Source organism: Nymphalis io, chromosome Z (assembly GCF_905147045.1).
Source record: "Nymphalis io chromosome Z, ilAglIoxx1.1, whole genome shotgun sequence".
In the NCBI taxonomy this organism is placed as follows: domain Eukaryota; kingdom Metazoa; phylum Arthropoda; class Insecta; order Lepidoptera; family Nymphalidae; genus Nymphalis; species Nymphalis io.
Window position 1 is genome coordinate 15,065,463 of NC_065918.1, and position 26,560 is coordinate 15,092,022.

Sequence of the window (26,560 nt, forward strand, 5' to 3'; positions counted from 1 at the left end):
TATAAATGACACAAAAGTACTTCCTTAATTTTTCTTTACTAGCAAGTATGAAGTAACGGATAATAACAAATTAAATGTAAGCTCTGTGTTGCTTTTTTGCGTCATAAATTATATCCGCGATGTTTAGTTAAAATTTTCATCGTTAATTATGTTACTTTACAAATTTTTTAACGTTATTTATTTAAAAAAATATATGTTCTTAATCATGTTTGTATAAATTTTATTTAATTGACTAAATAAGTTAATATAGGACGAATATATATTTTAACAGAAACGTTCCTATTATCAGCCGTTATAGGACAGTAGTTTTCGTATGTCACTTAATGTACTAGGCTACAAAATCCGTAGATGGATCCGTGGACTTATACTGTTTAAGTTTATACGTCACCTATTATAATATTATATACATATGGATATATGTACAGTATGTGTATTTTATATTTACATTTAATAATTGGTTTTGTTTTAATTAAATATTAATATTATTTTATTCATACCATCACCTACCCCATATCCTATCTGTGATTACTTACACTCGGTTACCTGGAAGAGATCGCTGCGTAGCGATAAGGTCGCCATAATTGTACATTTATTTAGGCAATATACATGTTTTGTATTTTTCTCTTTGTGGTGTGATGTACAATAATTAAAGTAAAGTAAAAGTAAATATTCAATAGAATCTAAAAAATATATACTGACCTCAGCCAACCACCAGCTTAAGTTTGAACTTAAAATTATTTTCTTTTGTATCAATCAACTATAAAATATTCAAAGATAAAATATTATTTAAGATAGACTACCTCAAAAATATTTTAAATAGAAATCCTACAATTCTATAAATAAAACTAATCCTAAGTAAGTAAGCCTCTGAATATCCCACGACTGGTCTAAGTCCTCTTCTCATTTTTTGAGGAGGAGGTTTGGAGCTTATTCCACCACGCTGTTGCAATGCGGGTTGGTGCAATACACATGTGGCAGAATTTCAGTCAAAATTATACACATGCAGGTTTCCTCACGATATTTTACTTTACCGTCAAAGCACGAGATAAATTGAAAATATTAGTCTCAATTTCCCAAAAGATTAGATTTGTTAGGTAATAATATTTTTTTATAGTAAAGACATAACGGGCCGCCTGGTGCTACTTGTAAGGTACAATTACCCAAAATATATAAGATACCACTGCAAGTAGTTAAAATAACTCCTTGGTCCTTGATTGTAATTTCATTACCTGATACCCTACAAACCATTCATATTTTATTATTAATGTTGAGCGGTTGAATAAATTATACATTAATTATACTGTGGTACCCACCCAGGTAGGATTACACGATGACTTTATACTCGTATGATTCTTAATTAAGCTAAAATATACAAACCAAAGTTCAAGACAAGTCAAATGAAAATTAATATATTACTTTATTATTTTACTATTACTACTTAGCATTACTTTTACTTATTGACTGTCAAACATCTATTAACCACGTTAAACTAACAGTTAAATTATATAGTCAATTCGACACAGCATATGATACACATGCATACAGATGTATTATTATATTATAAATTATTGTAACCATTTCATAAATCTGAGAAACGTTGCGATAAACATCTGGATATTTTTTTGACAGAATGATTAAATATTTTTATATTACCGAACATATAAATATTAAATTTGTTATCCAGATTTATAACAGGTATTTTGAATTTCATCGATGTTCATATTGCAATCTGGAATGTAAACTGAATTTAGATTTGAAATCGACCTGATTAAACTGACATTTACCTGACCCCTACTTCTATTTACGTAATATTCGAACTCTAACTTCAGACTAAATTCGAGAACAAAATCATATTAATAAATACCCGAACACTATATTCGTCATTGATATTCTTAACAAAACAATAAGCGACTAAATAGATATAAGCTTTCAGTTATTGTGATCGTCTTTTAGGTAATGTTTTTGGACACATATTAACTAAATTTAGAGAACATACATTTTAAAGGACCCTGTTTACAAATGTGTATTTTTTACATAGTTGTTTGCGTGTACTTTACAAATTTTGATTCCGTACGTACATAATATAATGTCTTAAATCCTTTACTAATTTTGAGAGAATCTGTACTGTAAATTTAAATACGAATATACAGAACTTATTATCCGGAAGACGTGCTTATAGTCCAGGGCATTTGGTTCAAGTATGTCCGGAGACACTCTGGCGGTCTGCGGACGGTGTGTTGACAAACCTCTTAGAACGTGCGCTGCCTCGAGTCGGCAGGATGAAGATGCATTGCAAACATTGAACCGCTATTACATTTTCGTACTTTTAATTTTCGATTCATTTGACACACATAAAAATCTTTTTGGCACTAAAATCATGTCCCGTGTCAAATTCGTAACGAATTCTTGATAAATATTTTTAAAGAAAAACTTCTATGGACGTAATAATAAATTGTTTTAAAAACATCACTGCGTCTGAAATCTTTTCCTTCAAAGTGCCACGTGTTTTATATTAAAACCGCAATCGTCGTTTGAAATTCACGTGCTCCAACCATCTCAACTCTTAAGTCAGTTTTATAAAACCTTATATTGTTATTGGATAACTTTATGGAATAATTAAAAAAAGTGTTTTTGTTATTTTCAGCGCCACATGTTAAGTCGATGCTGTAACTTTCCTTCCTTTCTTATAAATAAAATAATTAATAACTAATAAAGTATTTATTTAATATATAATAAAAGTCTTAGTGCAGAGCAAGAAATAATTTATTTCTACTGAATAATAGTTTATGCTAATATTTTAACACCCACTCCGGACCTATTTTCAACGTGTTCTTTTCAAGACTTTGTTTAAAGTTTTTTTAAGACTTATCTATAATTATTATCTTATAATTGTAAAAGGCTAATGTATGTACATTAAAGATATTGGCAGCAAATAAAAAAAGAAATACTTTATTCAACATGGAAGCATTACACTTGCTTATTGAAAGTCAAACTAAAAACTACCACCAGTTCGCAAAAAAAACACCCAACCCTGAAAAGAACCGGCGAAGCTAGTATATGATATAGTTAGGCGTAACAGGTAGGTTCCGTGGACATTGTCCGCCTAACCGTCGCTCACAACGTCTATGTAAGCTGTTTATCATGGTTTGAGGTTATATGAGTAGGTGCTTAATAAAACACTACTTTGGTTAATAAATTTTTGATTATGATATATATATATATTTATTACAAATGTGCAGTTCATATAATGTATAATTAATAATAGAATTTGTACAAAAATATACTAATATTCAACTTATGTGTAAATTGAACCGAATTTAAGCCCCCTCCCCGGGTTACATATTTTTTAATTATTATCTATGTACTTTGGTTACTTTAAAACGACTAGAAGGGTCTATATGATTGAAGCTATATAATATTGTGCCTTCTAGTAACAAATCGGAAACCCAATGCTGTGATAAATCACTAAGACTGTTTTTTCTAGTAATTCTAGTAACAAATCGGAAACCCAATGCTGTGATAAATCACTAAGACTGATAATAAAAATGAAAGATTTTTACCTTTTTATTGTATTGGTAAGTGGTCATCACCACCCATACATATTGGCACTGTAAGAAATATTAAACATTATTTACATTTCGAATGCACCACCAACCTTGGAACTATGTTATGTCCCCTGTGCGTGTAGTTAGCTACACTGCCTCACTCGCCCTTCCATCTGGAACACCACTGTACTAAGTATTGCTCTTTGGTATAATATTCTGATGAGTGGTTAGTACCCAGGTGGTAACAAGTTAAAAACATTGACTCCTTCAAATATCAGCTAGTACTTATAATAAAATTTTAACAGGCCGATGTCTGTAAAAATTTAAAAATAAACTAATTTGGGGCTTATTTTTAGAGCCACAGAAGCCAAAACAATAGTTTTAAGAATTTTTGTCTGTCTGTTTGTTTGTACCTGCATCACTGCAATTGAATGCAGTTTTCACCGATGTATTGCTAGAGGTCTAACTTAAAATATAGGTTATAGTTTACTGCAGGTAAAAATCTTATTTTGATCATTTAAATCTAGTATAGATTTCAAGCGATGTAATGAACTGAATGCTAAATTAACAGATTTTGAGGAAACTAACGCCGCACTTTCATAAACTGATAAGTTAATCGTTCTGTGTAGTTGCTACCAAAAAAACATAGATGGTGCTGTTTATGGTTTTAAGGGTTTATCTCAACCGATTACAAATAATCTTATAAAATAATAGAAAACAGAACATATTTAGCTTTGTTTCATCGAAAGCAAATGAAGCCATTGAATCCAATAGAAGAGAATAGGATAGAAGTACGCACAAAGTTAATAAGAAATTACAATCAATAAGAACAATGTACAAATAGGCGAACTTTCATCAAATTTGCAAAGACTTGTCTTGTCTTTGCAAAAATAAAAATGTAGATTCTTGATTCTTTATTCCACACGTACAAGTCGCGGCAAAAGCTAGTCGTAAATAAATCAAAACTGAATGTAATTGTTTTTAAAAAACATTATGAGTGATTAAAAAAAATGTGTCTGATTTTAATTAAACCCACTGTTTAATAACTTTATTCATCTTAGTACATTTTGGGGAATCCCTTCTAATATCATAAATGTAAAAATGTGTTTGTTCGCTTGTCCTACTTTCACGAAGCAAATGATCGACATGTTATTGGAATGGATGTTGTTTATAACCTGGTAATCTACTTATCATCCACTAAAAATTACAGCATTATTTTGGGATAAATCTGTAGCTTCATTATGCATTTAGCACTTCATTCTTCTGGACTAACAGCATACTTCTTAATCCGGACAAAATATATTTAAAATTAAGTAATGTAAAGAACATTAAAACGGCTAAATGGATTTTAATGAAATTCCGTATAAAGATATCCTATATATTTGGTAACGTGATATTTTTTATCTCGAAAGATGCACGGTCTCCCCGGAATAGATCTGTAACGTTATTATGTCATTACCACTTCATGCTATACCGGATGAACGAGGATTTATTCAATTAGTTAAGAGTGGATCGTTGATCTTGAAATAAAACCGAGTATTATCACGCATAAAATGTGTTGTATAGCTATTAAATGTTTTTTTTTTCAAATCATCTTTTTATAGTGAAACTAAAACGAGTGAATGAGTTGAAAAACAAAAAAGCATTCAATGAATGATGTAAGAACTCTAATCATACCTCATACATCCAAATCTGTTTAGGTATTTAAAAGTATGGTGGAATAAAGATTCAAACATACATATATGCATGGTTGCGAGTTTATGTGTACATACTTGTATTAACCGTGAAAATATTTTATTCTTTTTTTAGGCAATCGATATTGATGTCATTTTATCGATACTAACATACCACACATGCCTCGCTTGAATTATTTAAAATATGAATCACATAGAAATTGTACATGCATACGTATAAAAAAACTGTAATTATTTTATTAGGAAACATGTACATATCTTTTGTACAATTCTGTACAACAACATATTATTACTAAAAAGATCCTAATCCGCTTTTACTAGAAGTGAGATTAAAACAAGAACTTCAGTAGCTAAGTTAATTTATTTAAGCTGCCAACTCTGGACGTAAAATAACCTAACAATCAAGTACATTTTACAGGAATTAACACTAAGAGCTCTTATACTCTCCGTTATCCGTAATTCGTGTGGCCTTGAAGTTTAAGTACATAATATGAGTTTAAAGCTATAAATTCTCGGAATTTAATATTTTCAAACCTAGCAGCGGATTAAAATATATTAAAGAAAATAGCTAAGCATCCGTGCCGCTGAATATGAAGGCTTAAGAGAAATGGGCCACCGGATGGTAAGTGTTTAACACCAACCATATATATAACCGCAGTAAAAATGTTCATCACATCGCGAAATTTTTTATTCTTTATTTTTGAAATTATAAATCTAGTCTAAGGGTATGAAACATAGTTTTTCCATTCTTAAGAGGGTGAAAAGGTGGACACTTCTTTCTTATAATATTTATAAACATATTGTAAGCAAAATAATATCTTATTAATTAAATTAGAACTTCGATCTTAACAAACTGCATACAGTTTTGTTCATAAAATTAAGAATAACTAATATTTATTAAAATAAAGATATACAATTTATATTTTTCTTATAATAAATAGATGATAGTTCATATAATTTTATTATCATTATTATTTATTTTAATAAAACATAAAATGTGATATGAATCGTGTTTTAGTTAATTTTATACTTATACTAATCTCAAGAAGAAAATTCTAAAATATATTTCTTTTCAATTACTCTGGAGGGTTTCCCGCTGATTCATAAATTGAATCGCGTGACGTAAGCAATTGGTATAGGGTGACATCTCATTGCATATTGTGGGGATGAAAGATGCGCGCGCAACTATTCCGATCATGCGCAACGCTTGCACTATTCATTATTATACGACTGAACTCTGGTCGATAAACTTCACGTCGGAGCGCGTCGCGCATGCACCCCTTGTGCTCGAATATCAGGTGTAATATCGACATGGCCGACAGCGAATTTGAAGAATTTCGCCGGGTATTCGATAAACTTCCACAACACATCAAGGCTCCAACGCCGTTTTATTCGTAAGTTCATTTATCACTATAACTAACATTCGCCATCGATTCGCATGACGAAAATAGTTCGTAGAAAATATGTCACCTAAAAATCGTTATTTCATTAATAAAGTCTGAGAATATATTACCATAATCGAACCAGAAATTTATATGATAATATTGTGCCAATAGATTAGTGCCAAATGTTGGTTTGGAAGATGACTCGCCTTCGTCAAAGAGTGAAGGTACGCCTGATGAAGAGGTCGGTGAAACGGAGACGGGTAACGCGGCCCAAGCTGATGCATCTCCGATAAATCAATCTGATATCACGGATGCACACGAACGCAGCCCACACCACCAAACATTTGCTAATGGCGAAAGGAGAAGAAGAAAACTTCCAGAAATACCAAAAACAAGAAAGTGTAAGTTTATTTACACAAAAAACAATATTACAATACAAAAAAATATATTTTTTAAAGCACTGTTTTTATTGTTGATTACAATAAGCTGGCGAGCATATTTGTTTTTAAGATTCAAGAACCGCTGTAGCGATATATTTTCAATATTTGTGTTTCATAGCAAAAGCATTGGCGAGTTTAAAATGTATATTAAATGTTAATGTGTTAAAAAGGTAGGTTTTTTTGTGCACGGATAATTGTGTAGTTTTTGCCATTCAACAATAATTATTAATATATTTATTTAAATATTTCCTCATAAAATATTTGTGTAAATATCACATGTATAAAGATTAAATACTACTTAACACGAATGAAAATATTATTTGATTCGTATTGAACTTGCCATTCCAGGATATTAAATGCAAAAATAATAAAAACATATAGACAAAATTAAACTTATAAGATATTTTATAGACAAAAGAAACTAATAAATATTATAATTCGCTGACAAAACGCTTTAATACTTCTCAAATTATGACTTTTTAACTCTGCAATACAATTTTTTCAATAAAATTTAATATTTTCTAATCAATATAATAGTGTAGTTTGTACTAGTTGTGTTGCAAGCTAACCGTCCCGGCTCCGCACAGTTCGTCGAATAACAAACATAAAAAGATAAATCTCCGATATCAAGCAAATTTTCGGAACGCATAAATACAAACATACAAATCGTCTTTATTTATATAAACATATAAATATATATTAATTACTAATAGAAAAGCATATATAATAGTATAATAATAATTAGAATATTCATCCTTTTTGGCTAGTACTAAACTAAATATTCATTTATTTTATCACAATGGGACTTAAGAATTTAGTTATTTATGAAACGAGATTGACAATAAATTAACAGTCTAATCTCATCTTAACAGGTTTCGTTAATTTTTTTTTAATAATTAAGAGACAAAATTAAACTAATATTATATAATTTATTTTATATATCACATATTTTTTTAAGTTTCTTTACGAAGCTATCAGCGAAATATTATTAATTGCTATGTATTAATAATGAATTCATATTAAAAAATATAAAAAATATTTTATTTTGAGGTATAAGAAAATCAGTTTTATTAGTAACATTATAGTAACAGCCTGTTAATGTCCCACTGCTGGGCTAAGGCTTCCTCTCCCTTTTGAGGAGAAGGTTTGGAGCTTATTCCACCACGCTGCTCCATTTCGGGTTGGTAGAATGCACATGTGGCAGAAAACACATGCAGATTTCCTCACGATGTTTTCCTTCACCGTCAAGCACGAGAAGAATTATAAACACATATTAAGCACATGAAAATTCAGTGGTGCTTGCCCGGGTTCGAACCCACAATCATCGGATAAGATTCACGCGTTCAACCACTAGGCCATCTCGGCTTTTTTTTCTATAGTAACATTAATTAAATTCAATTAAATCTAAAATTAAATAATGTAGTACTAATCCATTTTAATTTTTTAAATCTTAAAATTCGTAAAACATAAATTTACTCATAGCATTTAACTAATATTTCGCTATTGGTTAACGCGACGCACGTCAGTAAAGCTCCAAGCCGGCTGTTTTTTTCCGAATCATTATATTAACAATCACTCATCAACAAACAATCATTATATTTTGTTTAAAATAAACAAAAACTTAATGAATTATACCAGTTAATTTACCACATGAATTGCTCCAGCAAATAGCGAAAACCTTTTGAAAATCCGTTCAAAGACAGACAGACGTGGAGCGGGTGCTTTTTTACAATTCGTGGTGATTATGATTAATATAATAATGTGTGACTGATCCTCTAATGAAATATTTACAATTTACAGCGGCGCTAGTTCCATCTAATCAGCCCGCGTCATTGGCTGATGAATTAGGAGCGTTAACTGGTATGCTCATACGGCCAGGGTGTCAAGGACGACCACTTTTAGTTCTAAAGTGTGGATACCTTCTCGATGAGGATTCCAGTCCGGATTCCGAAAGATTACAGAGTCTTGGTGATGTTGACAGTGGACACAGTACAGCGCACTCACCTATTGACACCGGTCCGAAGAGTTTATCACCAACCCCTTTGCAGCAAAATGGTAAGTTCGAATAACTAAAACAAAAAAATAATTTAAATCGTAATATTTGCATCTTAATTTTTTAATAAAATCGTAATTTTTTTATTATTAACCTTATCGTTTTAAATTGTATATCAAAATATATAGGGGTAACCCTTGTGTACCATGTGAACTATATGCGCTTACATATATACTTTATACTAATACATTTTGATAATTTGTCCTAATATAAATAACAACATTGTATTATATTTTACTTACTTTATAGATGTTCCTCTGTTTCTTCTTCTTTTGAATTAAATTGTTTCTAAGTGTATTTTAGACGGCTTTTAAATTAGTGATCGGTTCATTTATTTGCTAAAGAAAATGTTTTTAAACAATTGAAAACTGATACGCATAGCGTTAGAAGTGTAGGAAGGGTGTGGCACTAATCTTATGTGTTTTTTTATTTCTCTAGTGATTGTAGTAAAATGGTTATTTTGGGATGGTCTCGCGTTGCCATGATATTTTTAAAAATCATATTTAATCGATTAATTTACGTAAAATAATATTCAGCACTAACATCTTTAATATGTTCCATAACCGTAAAAGAATAATTCCTTTACAATTTTACTATATTGAAATTATTATTTGTATGCAACTTAAGTCGCAATATTTCTTACATACATTTAACATCGTAAAAAAAAACAACCTCTCTAATCTGGACAAGAAAGCGCTAAGGGTAGTCAGCCAACATAAATTAATCTCTTTCTATTGAAACGAATAAAATAGATAAAAGAAATGTTTTCAGTTAAACGGTTTTTTTTTATATTCGCCGGGAGGGCAAACGACTCTACTCCACCTGATGGTAAGTGGTAGTAGAGTCCAAACGCGACGACGGCCAGTACAGACGGGAAAAACGTTCTGAACTAGCCGCCTTCACCTAGCCGGCCCGCAATGTCTCTTCACGCCTCGTTTGAAGGAACCCGGGTTGTAAGAGGAGGGGAACATGTGAGCTGATAAGGAATTCCATTTTTTGGAAGTGCGACAAAGAAAGGAGTTGCCAAATTTCTTCGTTCTCGATGGAATTGATGTCGCAGTTAGGCGGTGACATCGAGAACCAGCTCGCGTGGACTTAGGAAGGAAGGGGGAAGCAGGAATTAGAGAGAATAATTCCTCAGAGCACTCGCCGTGATACAGTCGATAGAAAGCGCTCAGTGCTGCTATCTCACGACGCAATTGTAAAGGTTCAAGGGTGTTTGTGACCTTTACGTCGCTGCAACCGGTCGAAGGCCTCCAGTAGGTACTTAGCGGAGCCATCCCAAAGGTGCGAGCAATATTCCACGCAAGACCGTACCTGTGTATTGTACAGCAGGCACAGTTGTTGTGGCGTGAAAAAACGCCGCACCTTGTTCAGAACTCCGAGTTTCCGTGAAGCTGTTTTTATAACAGTCTGGATGTAATCATAATAATTGGACTAAGGTCGCAGCGAACGTCAATCCCCAGCATGGCGATTTTGCTTTGTATCACCAGCGGAGTACCACAGAGGGAGGGAAGAGGGGAAAATGCTGACTTTTTCGCTGTGAAAGCGCATACCTGTGTTTTCTTGGCATTAAACTCAACAAGATTATCATAGCCCCATTTGGCGATGAGCTCTAATGTCTTATCGAGTTCAATGACAAGATCCTTCCGCCTCTCCTCAATTTCCGCTTTTATTTGGAAAGAAAGATAAAAATGATGTAGATAATGCACTAAGAACTAAAAAATAAGTAGGTAGGTCCTAGGTACCAGTCGTCACACCACTCTTCTCATCAATCTAAGGCATTTTCATTTTGATCAGACTCCAAAATAAAAACGTGTTATATTTCGTTACTTCATATTTCTCATTATGATTATATTAAGTTTACTTAGTGCCTCATTATTACAAGGTTTCTTTCCTAACAATTTGTTGAAGGTTAACTCGTCAATACATACTTTTTCCAAGACTTTACTCGACTCGAAGTACCACGTAAGCTTGTTCTTCCTTAAACAATTTGAAGCTTAAATATAAAACTGCATAGTCTGTATTGCTGATCTTTCCATTTTGTGGACAGTTGACAGTCCATGACAAAATTAAGAGCAACATCCTTATTTCCTTAACTAAAATTTGCTGGAAACATTATAGCTTTCTTACAAGAAGATATGCACAAGTCGTGAGGGGAATACGCTAACGACATATCATTTTTGTCCACCTTAATGCCACACAGTCCTCGGTGCGCTTTAACCTTTTACTTTAACTTTGGTGGTGTGCCAATACGAAATCTTGACTTGGGACTACGCTTGAATCCCGATTCAAATTTAACAAAGTTCTTTGTTAAGATTAGATGCCTAGATTTCAGTTTTAATGTATACTGTCTAAACTCTGTGATCCGCAATGCTTGACTTGGCTTTACAAATAGATAATAGTGTTCTATTTGTAAAGCCCTTTAATTTGGTAGCCATAACCATGTTACAGGGATTGAAACAAATATGAAATCCGCCATTTTGTAACGCCGGCCATCTTAGATTTCTAATTTTTATTAGTGTACTGTATTCTACTTCTAAAGCTCGTTCATTTGATACCCATATTGGTTGTTTGTGAGAAAATATTTAACCCGTGATTTTGTGGCGGCGGCCGTCTAGGACAATGATACTGAATATATTGAATTGTATCGTCATAAAAACTAAAGGTAGGTACAAAATTTCAGATCAATCGGTAAACATTATAGGAAGAGGGTAAAAAATCAATTTTTAAATGTGACGCAAAGTCAAACAACAAACAGGTCAATTTAAATAAAACCCTTTAATACAACCAGCCACGGGGAATAGATTCATTATCTAATTAATATTGATATTGTGATTACTTCAAAAATATTAACGCGAATTTCGCTATACTGTGGTTTATCAACGCCAATTACAATTAAATCGCTGGTCAAAACACTTATTTTTAGATAAATCAATATTCTCCTTTCAGTCTGTATATACCCAGTTCATTTTAGGTCCAACAAGGGTAGGGTAAGACATCTCTTATAAATAAACTTTCAGCTTCTTTAACTCAGGGTACAATATTTTTTAGTATTCTTAAAATGGATATTAAATTAAATAATCATCATATTCATCATATCAGTTTCCAATTTTAATGTTAGTAAGCAAAGTAATTCAAGATTTGTTAATTACAGTTTCTCCATCTTCAAGCTGCAGTATTAGCGGTATTAATTTTTCTGGCAACATGACTACGGTTCCTCACAGTCAACTAGAAATGTTAGAAGCAACACACAGAGGTCTACATAAATTCAACCCAAGACATCATGATGAAATCGAAGTTGAAATCGGAGATCCAATATATGTTCAGAAAGAAGCTGACGATTTATGGTGTGAAGGTATTTATGAGTTAATTTACCTTATATTTCTACGATAATCTTTGTAGTATAAATTAACTTACCTCAAGGCTCAATGGGTTAATCGTATTAGTTTCCCCCATAAATTTATAACTTAATCGGAGACATAAAAGGGAAGACTGGTTATAACTTGAAGTGTTATTTTGTATACTCCAACATCGTTCTTACTCTGTTGAAAAGTAGGGCCTTATTTAATTAGGTGATATATTGAGTATATTGAGTAGCAATATATCTACTTAATATACTCAAGGCAAATTAGACATTAAATTACAAGAATATAACATATTAACTCAATTGGTTGATGCAAATCATGCTTACTATTTCTGACAATGCCAATATCTATTGATACGAGTCCACATTTCATCGGGTGTCCCATTAATTGCATGGTTGAATAATAAATAAAAATACGCTGTTAATCAAAGCATCCTATTCCAAGGCATGTTATCAAGCATATAATCAGCTGGAGATTAGAATAGAGTCGTCTTTCAACCCTTTAGTGTCGTAAAAGTCGACGGTCATCCTATTAAGAGCACCCATCGATCAAACACATAAGCACTTCAACCACTCACGTTGTGGTAGGCCCAATATCCACCAACGGAAGTACTCCTACGGTGGATTTGCATTAGGCAGGTGACAGTTTTCACACTACTGATTCCAAATAAATGATAGAAAGGCAAACGAAAGTTAAACGGATTAACTGCATACTTTACTCAGATGTGGATCCACCCTAAGAAATATAGATAAACATTGTATTTTTTTTCAGGTGTTAACTTACGAACAGGTCAACAGGGTATTTTCCCTTCAGCCTACGCTGTGGATATGGATTATAACGATTTCGATCCCGCAAATGCCAAAGTTAAAAGAGAAAGATACTTATTAGGGTAAGTAGAATTTGTACCTTTTTATATAAAATGTGTATTTCCGAGTATTTTACTGTCTGGCTCAAGTTTATAATATTGTTTTAATTCCTTTATATTAATATTAAATGACAAACAGCCATTTAATGTACCGCTACCAGGCTAAGGGCTTCTTTCGTCATTTAGAATTATGTTAATTTTACATGAAATCAAAATGACTTACAAAATGATCGTAACGTGTTTATTGAATCAAAAGTTTCTGTATCATTTGCTAGTCATTTACTTGGTGGAAGGATTTTGTGCAAACCCATCTGGGTAGGCACCACCCATTCATAACATACTCTAAATAACAATACTTATCGTTAATATTATTGATTTTCGATTTGAAGAGCGAGTGAGTCAATGTAGTTACAAGTACAAGGGTCATAACATTTTATTTCCAATTAAGAGATATTACTAATAGATATCTAATAAAATATATTATTAAATAAGTTATTTATGATGTAGGCTATTATAAAATTAATTTAAAAACTGCTCGGCTATAATAATAAAATAGATTAAGTATTTACACTGGTAAACCCATAATTGATTCCATCGCAGATTTTGTTCAAAGTTAAAACCAGTAAACCACATAAAGTAATGATAATATATTTTATAAAACCAACATACATTTTACTCAAAACGTTTCTTCCTCGAAAATTAGTGGAACACTGAGCCGTTGAGCTCAAACATTTTAATGTTGTTCGCGTCAAATGGAAAATCACACGACACGTAATCACAAACGACTTCAGACAATAGATGGCATATAACCGCTCAGAGAATTTATTTAAAACCATTTTCTTAATTCGAGTAGAAGTAATTCAAGGTATTTTAAAATTATTAATCAAAATTATTTGGTAAATGAATATGGATAAAATTTGAAAATAAATAATAACTGAAGCCCTATCGTGACTTACCATACTTTATATCTAAAATGTTGTAACAATTTCTCGTTAGCCGACCATTAAACAAAAAGTGTTTATATTTTTATAATCTTTATATAATCATTAAGCATGAATATTTTTAATTTAATATAAAATTTTGTTAATGAATTTTTTCTTTGTTAGTGGCAAAACGAAAACAATGCTTTACTTTGAAACTTTTTGTTTGGTTTTATGCTTAACAGTTTGTTTTCCTCGAATATTTTTTTCCCTAAAGCATATACATACTATATATTTACTATACTATATATTTTCCATGCAGACATCCAGTTTTTTTTTTATATATGCGCCGGGATGGCAAATGACTCTACTCCACCTGACGGTAAGTGGTAGTAGAGTCCAAACGTGACGACGGCCAGTACAGTCGGGAAGAATGTTCTGTACTAGCCGTCCCCGCCTTGCCGAACCGCAAGATGCCTCTTCACGCCTCGTTTGAAGGAACCCGGGTTGTAAGAGGTAGGGAACACGTGAGCTGGTAAGGAATTCCATTTTTTGGTAGTGCGACAAAGAAAGGAGTTGCCAAATTTCTTTGTGCGAGATGGAATTGATGTCGCAGTTAGGCGGTGACATCGAGAACCAGCTCGCGTGGACTTAAGAAGGAAGGGAGTGTTTTGTATAACAGGCACAGTTGTTGTGGCGTGAAAAAACGCCGCACCTTGTTTAGAACTCCGAGTTTCCGTGAAGCTGTTTTTATAATAGCCTCGATGTAATCCCTTGGACTAAGGTCGCAGCGAACGTCCATCCCCAGCATGGCAATTTTGCTTTGTATCATCAGCGGTGTGCCACAGAGGGAGGGATGAGGGTAAAATTGTGACTTTTTCGCTATGAGAGCGCATACCTGTGTTTTTTTGGCATTAAACTCAACAAGAATATCAGAACCCCATTTGGCGATGAGCTCTAACGTCCTATCGAGTTCAATCACAAGATTCTCCCGCCTCTCCTCAGTTTCCGCCTGCCCAGCCACTGCGCGTCCGTGGTATCCACCATTCACTTTACTATCATCTGCATAGCAATGTATGTTCCCAAGAGAGAGCATATCATTGATATACAAAAGAAAGAGTGTGGGAGATAGCACAGATCCCTGGGGGACCCCAGCATTTACTACATAGAATTGTGAAGCGCAACCATCTACTAAAACACCAAGGCTACGCTTGTGTAGGAAGCTGGCAATCCAGGTGCATAGCTGAGCAGGCAGACCATATGGCGGTAGCATGGAGAAAAGACTTCTGTGCCAGACCCTGTTGAAAGCTTTGGAGATATCGAGGCTGACAGCCAGCGATTCTCCATGCTTGTCGATAGCTTCACCCCAGAGGTGTGTTACGTACGCTAGAAGATCACCTGTGGACCGTTTTTGTCGAAACCCGTACTGACGATCATTAATTAGACAGTGATCTTCTAGGCAATGGATCAGTTGGTTGTTTAAAATCCGTTCCATCACTTTACAAAGTACTGAGGTGATAGCTATTGGTCGATAATTTGCCGGGTCAGACCGATCCCCTTTTTTGGGAACCGCTTGCACATTAGCTCTTCTCCAAGCCTCCGGCACACATCCCGAAGAGAGAGAAAGTTGGAACAGGCGCGTTAACACAGGAGACAGCTCCGCCGCGCACTTCTTCAGCACTATGGCTGGTATTCTATTGGGACCGCTAGCGTTCCGTATATCAAGTGATTGCAGCTCCGCACGCAAATCACGTTGCCTGATTTTGATGTCAGGCATCGTGTGGCCACATGAAGGTATTGTTGGTGGTAGCGCACTACAATCATCGATCACAGAGTTTTCGGCAAAGAGTTTAGCCAGGAGGTCGGCTTTCTCCTGCGGACTGTGAGCTAGCGATCCGTCCGGATTTCTGAGCGTTGGCAGCGAAGGTTGGCAGAAATTGTTTTGCACAGACTTGGTCAGACGCTAGAAGCTACGGGAGCCCCTAGGATGCGAAAGAAGGTCATGACCAATCTGTACAATGCACTGTGCATCCGCTCTCGTGCCTTCCTACAGGACTTGGAATTTTTAGTGTAGTTTGCTTTCAGTGAGTCAATGTTAGATGCCCCGCTAACGCAGCCGTTGATACACGCGCGATATGCCGCCTGCTTAGATGATACAGCGTCGGCACATTCACGAGTGAACCAACGATTACGCGTACCCCTACTGATGAGATCTGAGCTAGGAATGTAGTATTCCATTCCTAACATGATCACATCTGCAACAGCAGCGGCACTAGCTGACGGGTCATTCCCACTGAAGCAACGTTCCTTCCAAGGAACTGACGCATAGTAATCGCGCATACCGTCCCAATCTGCCGACTTATAACGCCAAACGCGACGTTTGCATACCGCTGATGGCGGCAGCTTGGCCTGTGGCACTTTGGTAGATATGAGGCCGTTATCCGAAGAACCACAACCTGATATTCCACCGGGTGAAAAGTCAGCAGAAGATCCAGTAGAGAAGGCACTTGCCCATCAATGTCTGGGATCCCGGTGGGCTGATCAACCAGTTGGGTCAAGTCGTGTGTGAGAGCAAAAGCATGAGCAGTTCTTGCAGCATGGTCAGTTTTGAGGGATTTCAACCATGATTCATGGTGAGCATTAAAATCCCCCAAAAGCACCAATTTCGCGTTAGGAAACTGCTCTTGCGCAGCATCTGCCACCCGACTAAGATGATCAAATAATCGGCTTGTCTCCAAGTCACCATTGTGGGATCTGTAGAGACACACGTAGACTCGACTCTGACGAACCAGGTCCACACGTACCACCAATATGGAGAAGGAGGGGTCCTCCAAGCAGCGCAATCGGTGACAACAAACATCCGCCCTGACGAACAAGCATACTCCGGCTTTCGCTTTGAAAGATTCTTCAAGCATGTAGCCGGGATAGCTGGTGTCGGCAGGGCGGAGTATTTGCGTCTCCGTGAGAAACAACATTGCTGGCCGTGCTGTCTCGAGATGGTGGTGGACAGCGTTGAGGTTAGCGTGGAGTCCTCGGATGTTAGAGAACTCGATCTCAAACAGCGTGGGTATGGTGGGGGTGTGCACCACTGAACGACCGTTATTTCTTAGTTGCGCTACCATTTGGAAAAATAAGGAAAAGAGACGTGAAGCGAGCGACGTATTGTCACGATAGGTATGGGCAAAGTATGGAGGCGTGTTTTCCCAAATGGCTGCCAAAAGGGAAAATATACTGATCCGCCAGACGGAAGGGCCCCCGAACCCCGCCGGAAGTGGCCGCCGGGACCCCACCTTCCGGTCACCAACCGGCACGACGGTCCACCCCGAGATTATGCGTGGCCTGGTGGGGCAGCCTCGCGAGCTGGTTAGGCACGCTCGGGGCCCTGTACTATGCCACGTGAGGCCAGCGGAACAGCCGCTTCTTCAGGTCTCCCTGTCCGGCAGGTCAATACAGTTTCCCCCGGCATTGGTTCAACAGCCGTCTCCACTGGACCAACACCCATCGCGGCAATACTCGCTCGGGCACTGGCTGTACGCTGGCTGACCTCGAAACGCGGCTGCAAGCCACTTCACGAGTTTTTCACCAGGCGTACGGTGGTAACAAGCCAGGCGGATGTTAGCATCCTACCACCAGATGAGCAGATGATCGCTCAGATATCCCTTAGTCGCCTCTTACGACACCCATGGGAAAGAGAGGGGCAGTGAAATGTATTCTTTCTCCGTCACTGCACGGATAAACTGGATACTGGATTCTCGTCTTAGCTAGCATTGTATTACGTACTTTTTTAAAAGACTTGGGTATAATAATTGATATTATATATGGGGTTTAAAGATCAATGCTTTATTTTGAATCATTTTGTTCGATATTTGTTAATTTAAAACTGTTTATTCAACCGTAATAAATATAGCTGTTTTTTTTACTAAAGCATTTACATACTTATTTCTATTATATACTTGCCATACAGAAGAGTTTGCGATGCTGAATTTTAAGGTAAGCATGTTGTGACTTAAGATTGCATCTACGCCTCAAGGTACGAAGGTGGTTCTTGACTATTGCGATTACGATTTCTTAACTGGTTTTCAATATCTATGCAACACATTTTGGCTTTTAGCTTTGCACATAAACTCTTATTTCTTTTGAGGATTTGGAATACATATGTCTATAGCTAAAGATGCTGGCGGTTTCACTTTAGGGCATCATTGATGCTCTGACGACTCCGTTCGCGGCCACGGACACAAGTAATTTGCGTGAAGACAGTGGAGAGGAGATACCCTGACTGAAGCTTCAATGTCGCGAATTTACAAAGGTGCGGTCTTCAGCTGTAAATGAGATGGACGGTCTTAAACCCTTCATCGTCTCAGTCAGCGTTAAGATAAACACCCTTCTTTTAAAAATTGAGGAGTTGCAGCACATTCTACAGCCAACAACACTACCACAGCGGCCCAGACAGTCAAACCTATACTGTTTTGTCCCCGCACTACAGTAGCTGTCACGTTGAAGCCAGAAATGCTTGAGAAGGGCGTAACTGCCACCCAAATCTTGAAGCAGACCGAGCAGATCGTTGCGCCTTAGGTGTAAGGAATATATGGAGTAATGTCGGTGTTCTGACGCTCGATGACGTGGGTCAGGATCCTAGAGTTTCTAAAGGCAAAGTCAGAGTAATCGGAGAAGTTGGCGGAAATAATCCCCACTGAGCTGGATGGCATTGTCAGCATCGCCCAGCCTGTGAAGCGGGTGATTCTGAAGGTGACGTGTCACAACGACTCGAAATAATCGTAATAATAGTAATAGTATCGAATAATAATAATAATAGTATCGAATTTATAGTACAAAACACAAAGATTTTAAACTTTAATGTTAATACAATTACAACTTTTATTATTATAATTTTATTTATTTCACCATAAAAAGTTCGTAATGATTGATGTTATACCGTACCCCAAATAATATTGTTGATTTAATGACTGGTTTATTTATTAAGACTGGTTCCTTTTAAAACGCAATTTGTATAATAACCAAACGTTATTACCTTAGTATCCTTTTGGAGGAAAAACTGCCTTTATACTATAATATAGCGGTTATAACCTAGGTCAGTAACTTTTAAGTTTTAAAAGATCATTCAAAAAAACGGCATCTTTATGTCTCACGTATTTAAATAAAGTTAGCTATTTTATTAACTGAATTTATACATATGTTTTGTTCTAACGGTAGCACAGCCTAATTTAAGATCATTGCAACGCTTTAAATACACTCAGACAGCAACATATACATAACCACAAAAATTGTATTATATCTTTAAATGTTTTTTTTACATTAATTGCTATTTAATAATTATACTCATTCTTATGTTTGTATTAATACCACGAGATTAATTATTTATTGGTTTCGTCATGTCATTGGATGTAAAAATCTTTAAAAAAAATTAAATAAACAAAGTATATGAAGTCAAGATGGCCAAGTGGCTTGAACACTCGAATCTTAACCGAAGATATCATGTTCAACCCCGGCTAAAGGTTTCTTGTACTTTATTTGATATTGTAATTCATCTCGTGCTTTTATATAAAACAAATCTGACACTGTATTCAATACTGCACGCATTAGACCAGTGCAGTGAAATTTTCAAGCTGTTACATTCAAGTAATAGTACATATTTTATAAAAGATAATTATTAATGATGTAAAATGTTAATGTCTGTTATAAGTACAAGTACGGCGTTTATGCGGAGTGTTTATTTGATTGTAAATTACTTATTCATGTATTTAATCTGTGTAGAATCGTCAAACTCATTATTGTAGCCTTAAGTTCGATTCAATTGTGAATTAATATTTGAAAAGTGTTTATCGGAATACATATAGATAAATATTTTTTTATTTACACTTTGATTAATGATCATAAATGAATTAAACTGAAACAAGTACGGCGTTTATGTGGGATGTTTATGTGCTTATACATAATTTATTCATGTATTTAATCTGTGTAGAATTGCCATTCTGATTATTGTAGCTTTAAGTTTGATTCTGAAATTACATTTGAAAAGTTATTTTCAGAATACCCACAAATTAATATATTTTATTTACACGTTGATTAAATATCATAATTGAATTAAGCTGAACCACTCTCTTTGATGACACAAATTGTATTGCACAATAAATAAAACAGTTTGCATCATTTAAAAATCACTTTTAAATCTAACTTTTCCAATTTTATTAAAATATAAGTATGTCGATGATGTTGATGATTACATGTAATGTTCCTCATGAATCGCTCTACTGGTATAATTACTTGTGATGTAACTATTTACATTTTAAAATTTATTACTTGTATACACTAATTGTTTTTGGTTTAATTGTCGTGTTGAACTAGTAGTAGTAGTAGTAACTTATTAAGATGAACCAGTAAAAAGTTATAGGATTTTTCGAACAATATTTTAATGGTGCCAGCTCGGGGCTTGGAATTTGGGAATTTAGTCTCTCAACTTCGAAACCCCCAGCTGCTACTGTTAAAACTGACTACATCTGTTGCGCCTACGTTTGGATTGCTGTTTCATCGCATCATGAGAGTAAGTGAATATAGAATTTAAGAACACTCTTGTTTTGTAAATAAATAAATAATTAGTAAATTTATTATTTTGTAAATAATAAATAAATAATCATAAACTTCACACAAGTTTCAACGACGTTGCAAAGTTCACGTCTTTTCTTGTTACTTTTAGAATCGCTGTTTAACAAAACATATGAAAATAAGTATCCGTGGTTTGTTTAAAGAAGATACCTAAATTTACCATTAACTTAAAGCTATTAGGTCGCTCGATATGACACTGATTGTGTTATTAAATTTGGTTTCATAATAAATGATGCAAGAGGCAATCATGTCACTAACAATACACAATTAATACGGGTACGGGCTCATCAATGTTAGTCGAATGAATTATCACTGTGAACCCTCGTCTAGACTTGAAATGATTCAATTCAATACTAATATAAATAGCAACGTTTACCATAATAGTGTTGTTTTTCGGTTCAAAACTCATCCACACCGCCTTTTTAAAAGGGATATTGTATGATTTGAGTCATTTGTCCATAAATATGAATACTCAAATTAAATTTCATTTATTTTTAATTTACTTAATTAAAAAATTAACATTAAATACCTCTTCAGAACTAATATTAAAATATCGTTTGAAAAAAATCTAATATATCAGTAAAGCAGGCGGTGGGTCTACAATTTAGATTGCATAACTAAGCATGCATTCAGTGGGGGAGAAACTTATCAAGAGCTACCAAATTCGGTAGATTTAAGTTCATTCAATACAAAAATTTATTTTAAGCATCCTTAAAGAACACAAATTTTGCATATGTTGGCAAAGCCGTCATTGGCGTTGATGAGCGTCAAAATCGGGATCATATATCTATGTATATCTTGATACAGAGAATAGAAAACGATTGATGAATAAGTATATGCTGAGATACTCAACCAAATCTGAAGAGCATCATCACACGGCAAATGATTTACAAAACGTGCTAACCTAAACCAAACCAGTCTCATGAAATATGGAAAGCAAATATATCCTTAAGAAATTCAACCCTGAGCCACAAAAGAATATTGACGGCAACAAATTGACAGTTTTGTAAAGATTCGTTCGAGGATCCAGAGCAATTAATGAACTCCATTGGATAATTAATTAGTATAAACTACAAATAGGTTAGATTGCCATATCGCAATAAAAAATGGTGAAATATTTATTTGTAATCATGCCAACAAATTTTATTTCTCGGATGCATTAATATCCAAGCCGTATTGAGCTACCGTTCTAGCTAAAAGGCAATTTTCATGGCAATTTCATGACAATCCATAAAGGATAACCTTTGGAGTCTGGACTCAGCATGTGGTATATAATTAAGTCATCTAGAAGATTTTTTATGTGTTCGGTTTTTTCAAAAGTATCCATAATCTTTATTTGATTATAACTATTAAATGTTACTGTTTTCTTCGAATTTACCGAGTTACGAGAAAACTGTAACATTTAAAAATTGTATGGTAAATATTATGTGTACGTTCAGTTTCTATGAAATCTACTTTGGAAATAGTTTAATCAGTTAGTATGCAATATTTGTTTTTTTTTGCAGATACATGGGGTCTGTTGAAACTTTAGCTCACAAAGGTACTGGAGTGGTCTGTCAGGCGGTTAAAAAAATAGTAGGTGAATGTAATGGGGAACCAGGCGCGCAACCGTGCATATTAGAAGTATCAGATCAAGGTCTTCGAATGGTTGATCGATCGAAACCTGACGTAAGTTTACTACGTTTAATTTTAGACTGTTAAAAAATTTCACTTCCAATTTTTAACATCAAATATCAATTTTACAATTGATAAATTAAATGTTTACGTGAATCAATAATAAAAAAGATTATATAAATGATACGAAAGCAAAAAGAGTTTATAAAGTCGTTGGTTCTTATGAATTATTTTGAAACAAAATTATATTAACTAAAAAGTAAAAGAATGTTAGAGTCGCTTAAATAAAGTGCAACTAGATTTGATTAAGTAGATATCATTCAATTGCTTGGTAAATGTATATTCTTTAAAGAAGATAAAATTGTGATACCACAACCACTTGCGATCGATTAACACGTGGAAGCGAAAATAAAACAAGTTTTCACTATCCTCTACTCAGTCAAACAACACTTATCTGTTACCTGCTATTGTGTTTGTGATCATTAACTAACGTAATGAGAAATATTCTTAACGTAAATTAAGAATTTTTGAAAAGTGTATAACGCGTGTATTAAAATCTTTTATATTTTCCTTAAATTTAATTGACGTGGTAATTAGATTACCACATCAAATAATTCGAGATTTATTTTCTCCAACACGATGTCCTTTACATATTACTTATTTACGAGTTATTATACCTTGAAATCTTATGTTTATATTTTCTAAATCTGGACTGTCTGGTCACTTGTCCTGATAGTAGATAATAATTAATCTTGAGACGCCGTTGTAGTTGTGTAGTGTTTCGTTGTATCCTGTACCTTTTCGACGTTAAATTTTTATATTTTTATATTTATTTTTTTCATTCAAACAGCGAAGTCGAAGTGGTCCATGCATCGACTACTTCTATTCTCTCAAGAACGTCTCCTTCTGCGCTTTTCATCCTCGCGATCATCGGTACTTGGGATTTATCACAAAACACCCAACGCTGCAAAGATTTGCTTGTCACGTGTTCAGGGGGACAGAGTCTACAAGACCAGTCGCGGAAGCTGTAGGGTAAGACTAATGAGACAGTAAGTGTTCAGTCTTTGCATTTTGTTCAAAAGACGTTCATGGAAGACTCAACTATGTCAGCATGGCATTTTATATTTTTTATAATGGTAAATTTTGTAGCTAGGTACAACTAGTACTAGTTGGCAAATTTGTGTAACATTCAGTAAATCTATAATATTTAATTTTTCTTTTTAAAATCTTTAGTTAGCCTCAATGCTTACGTTAGCAATATGAAAGACAATATGGGTAAATTTTATGTTCAACCGTTGGGGTATCCTAAGGCCAGGATTGGAATTGAGCCTTTCAGATCATTATACTATAAATATTATATCATTAAAGATGAGCATATATTTAATATAAATATTATACGTACACCATGCTTAAAACAACTTATTTGGCTTTCTTGTCTATGTCCAACTCAATGGATGTAATAATAAAATTGTGTACGCATATACATAGAAGCACATAAAAATTGCTTAATATAAATAAATTTTATATAATTTTGTTTTGAAAATATTAATTCCATATCTTAGAAGAATAGTACGTATGGCGTTTTTTTTTGTTTGTTTCAAGGAAATTTGAAAACCATGTGTTTAACGCTCTGTTTCATGATATATATTTATTATTATTTAAGCTTATACTACGTGGTTAATTTTTTTTTATTCTCATTACAGGAGAGCGTTCCAGAGGTTTTATCAGAAGTTCATCGAAACTGCGTACCCGATTGAAGATATCTACATTGAATAAAAAAAAAAAAACAAGCAATAACTTATTCGTCTATGTTACATGCTTTCGTATTTAAAATTCACAGACTCTTAGCGTGGTTATAATCAAGTAATAAGTTAGTTAAAGTTTAAGCTAAAATCTTGAATAAATATTTAAAAAAAACTTACTCGTTTACAGATTTCGAGAAATCATAGGTTATATTATATAGCGTTATACAATTATATAGTATTCACGTTGGTTACCCTCCGAGCAACATCGCTTAGATCGATTCCATTTTATACCTCAAATATATGCCTTTTTATAAAATTTCGCTCAAATCAAATCATTATAAATATATTAAGAAACGCTAAGTGACTGTGAAACCATCATTTACTTCTACTGAAAATCCAATCACCATTTAAATGTATATTAATAAGTCGTACTAAATAAAAAAAAAAATCTAGTTACTATGAATTTAAAAGTATAAATAAATCTAAGAATGCAATATTATTTTTATTATAGAAACTTTCACGTGACGATGTTTTGTCGCATTAATTTTTTTAAATAAAAATCTCTTATCTATATTAAAAAATACATTAATAATTTAAAATTTATTTAGAAAAAACAGTATTCCAAAAAAAAATAAAAAATAGAATAGAGACCTACATAATATTAAAATTGGTACTAGGTAAATTATACAATTAATAATCAGGAAAATAATACATGTAACGTCAGTTTCTTAAACGCTAATCAAAGTAAGATTTACTAATCTGACTAAATAATTAAAATCCATTGGTCGCATATCATATTGCCATAGGCTGCCATCTACCAATCATATTAAAGTAATTGCTTAATCTGATTTTGACCAGTGTTTCAGTAACTGGTGGGTCGTCTTAAATTTCATCTAGTAATTAATTATATTAGCATTCAAAATGCATCGTATATTATTGAATCGAAGTTGTTATGAGCACATACTAATGCTAGAATTATATTTTATAGATCAGCTTGAAGATTAAAATTATCTTAGATTGCGATAGCTTAAATACCTTAAATTGTATTAATACAAAAACAGAAATCATTGACAATAGACATTAACAATATTTTAACTAATTTATTTGGTGATTTGGATTTTCTGGAGACGAGTTTATTTAACAGCTGTTTAAAGGCTGTAGTATCATGCATTTAAAACAATACGAAACTGTTTATCAAAATATTAGTATATTTTTTTAACAATTATCAAATTATTACTCTCACAAGCCTTGCAATGCCTTGCTTGTGATAAAAGAACGATTTCAATTTTGAATTACCCAATTGAACATTACCATGCAGCTTGGTGAAACCAATACAATGTGATTTGGCGGTACTAACATCTCTATATATTTATATTAACAGAATTAATCAATTGAATTATTTTAAAATGAATTTAATATTTTTTATTTTAATATAATTATAATATAAAGCCATACGCGGAGAAATATCAATTTAGATTCTCTTATAGCTGTGATATAATCAGTTGATTTTCATCGTAGTTTACATGTATCAATGTTTTATCATTCAAATTAAGTGGGATTCGCTGATGTTTATCTTTAGCTCATTAAGATTTATACCGATAAGGTATTGTATCGATATTTATATTTATCGATTTTATTGTTTAGATTAGTATAAAAAAAAACTTAATTCAATCGAAATCATAACAATATGGCACCGACTCTTCTTAAAGCAACCTATCAGATGTTCAACGTTCAAACACACAACTTAAAAAATTACGAAACAATTATAACCTTTTCACCAATCTGATTCACAAAATGGTTCACACTGTAAATAATTATCATATTATTCATAAATATTTACTAAGCGTATTATAAATGATATATACTTTGTCTCCTTCTTTATAATTTAATATATTTAAATGAATGAGACAATTTTTTTTTTAAATTTAAAATACGTTTATTTACCTTTATGAGTAAGCGTTTGATATGGTCACATGTATGATGCGATATCTTATTTAGATTTCATTTTTTATTTAATATAGCCGGTAAATAACTCAAATGAAGTAAGGGATACACCCCCCCCCTCTCAATTTCATTGTAGTAGTAACAATTATAAGTAGAATTTACTTTATCGATTAATTTTTATGCAACTGTGTAACAAATTTTTCAAAAGTTTTGGACTATGCGAAAAAAGAACAATTATAATATAATTATAATTCATTTATATTGTATTTCTCTGTTGTTCGTATTATCGTAACTGTCGATTCAATGATTATGGTTGTGCATACATCAAAAAATCTTCCATAAACGTTTGTAAAGTTTATATAAATA

General features: G+C 33.6%; 1 protein-coding gene across 1 annotated transcript; it reads left to right on the top strand.

Annotated features, from left to right (window-relative positions):
- Positions 1–6,526: 6,526 nt before the first annotated feature.
- On the top strand, positions 6,527–24,602 carry LOC126780527 (JNK-interacting protein 1). Its single transcript, XM_050505099.1, has 8 exons — positions 6,527–6,633; positions 6,796–7,025; positions 8,865–9,119; positions 12,275–12,475; positions 13,257–13,374; positions 22,397–22,559; positions 23,356–23,537; positions 24,209–24,602. The coding sequence occupies exons 1-8, from the start codon at positions 6,551–6,553 to the stop codon at positions 24,279–24,281; spliced, it is 1,305 nt and encodes a 434-aa protein (XP_050361056.1). The 5' UTR covers positions 6,527–6,550; the 3' UTR covers positions 24,282–24,602.
- Positions 24,603–26,560: the final 1,958 nt, after the last annotated feature.

What these genes read in the sequence shown, in the direction of transcription:
- LOC126780527 (XM_050505099.1), top strand. Translation starts at nt 6,551, where the DNA reads ATGGCCGACAGCGAATTTGAAGAATTTCGCCGGGTATTCGATAAACTT. An exon ending in GCTCCAACGCCGTTTTATTC is followed by an intron (nt 6,634 to 6,795) that starts GTAAGTTCATTT and finishes TTGTGCCAATAG; the next exon opens with ATTAGTGCCAAATGTTGGTT. An exon ending in CCAGTCGCGGAAGCTGTAGG is followed by an intron (nt 23,538 to 24,208) that starts GTAAGACTAATG and finishes TTCTCATTACAG; the next exon opens with GAGAGCGTTCCAGAGGTTTT.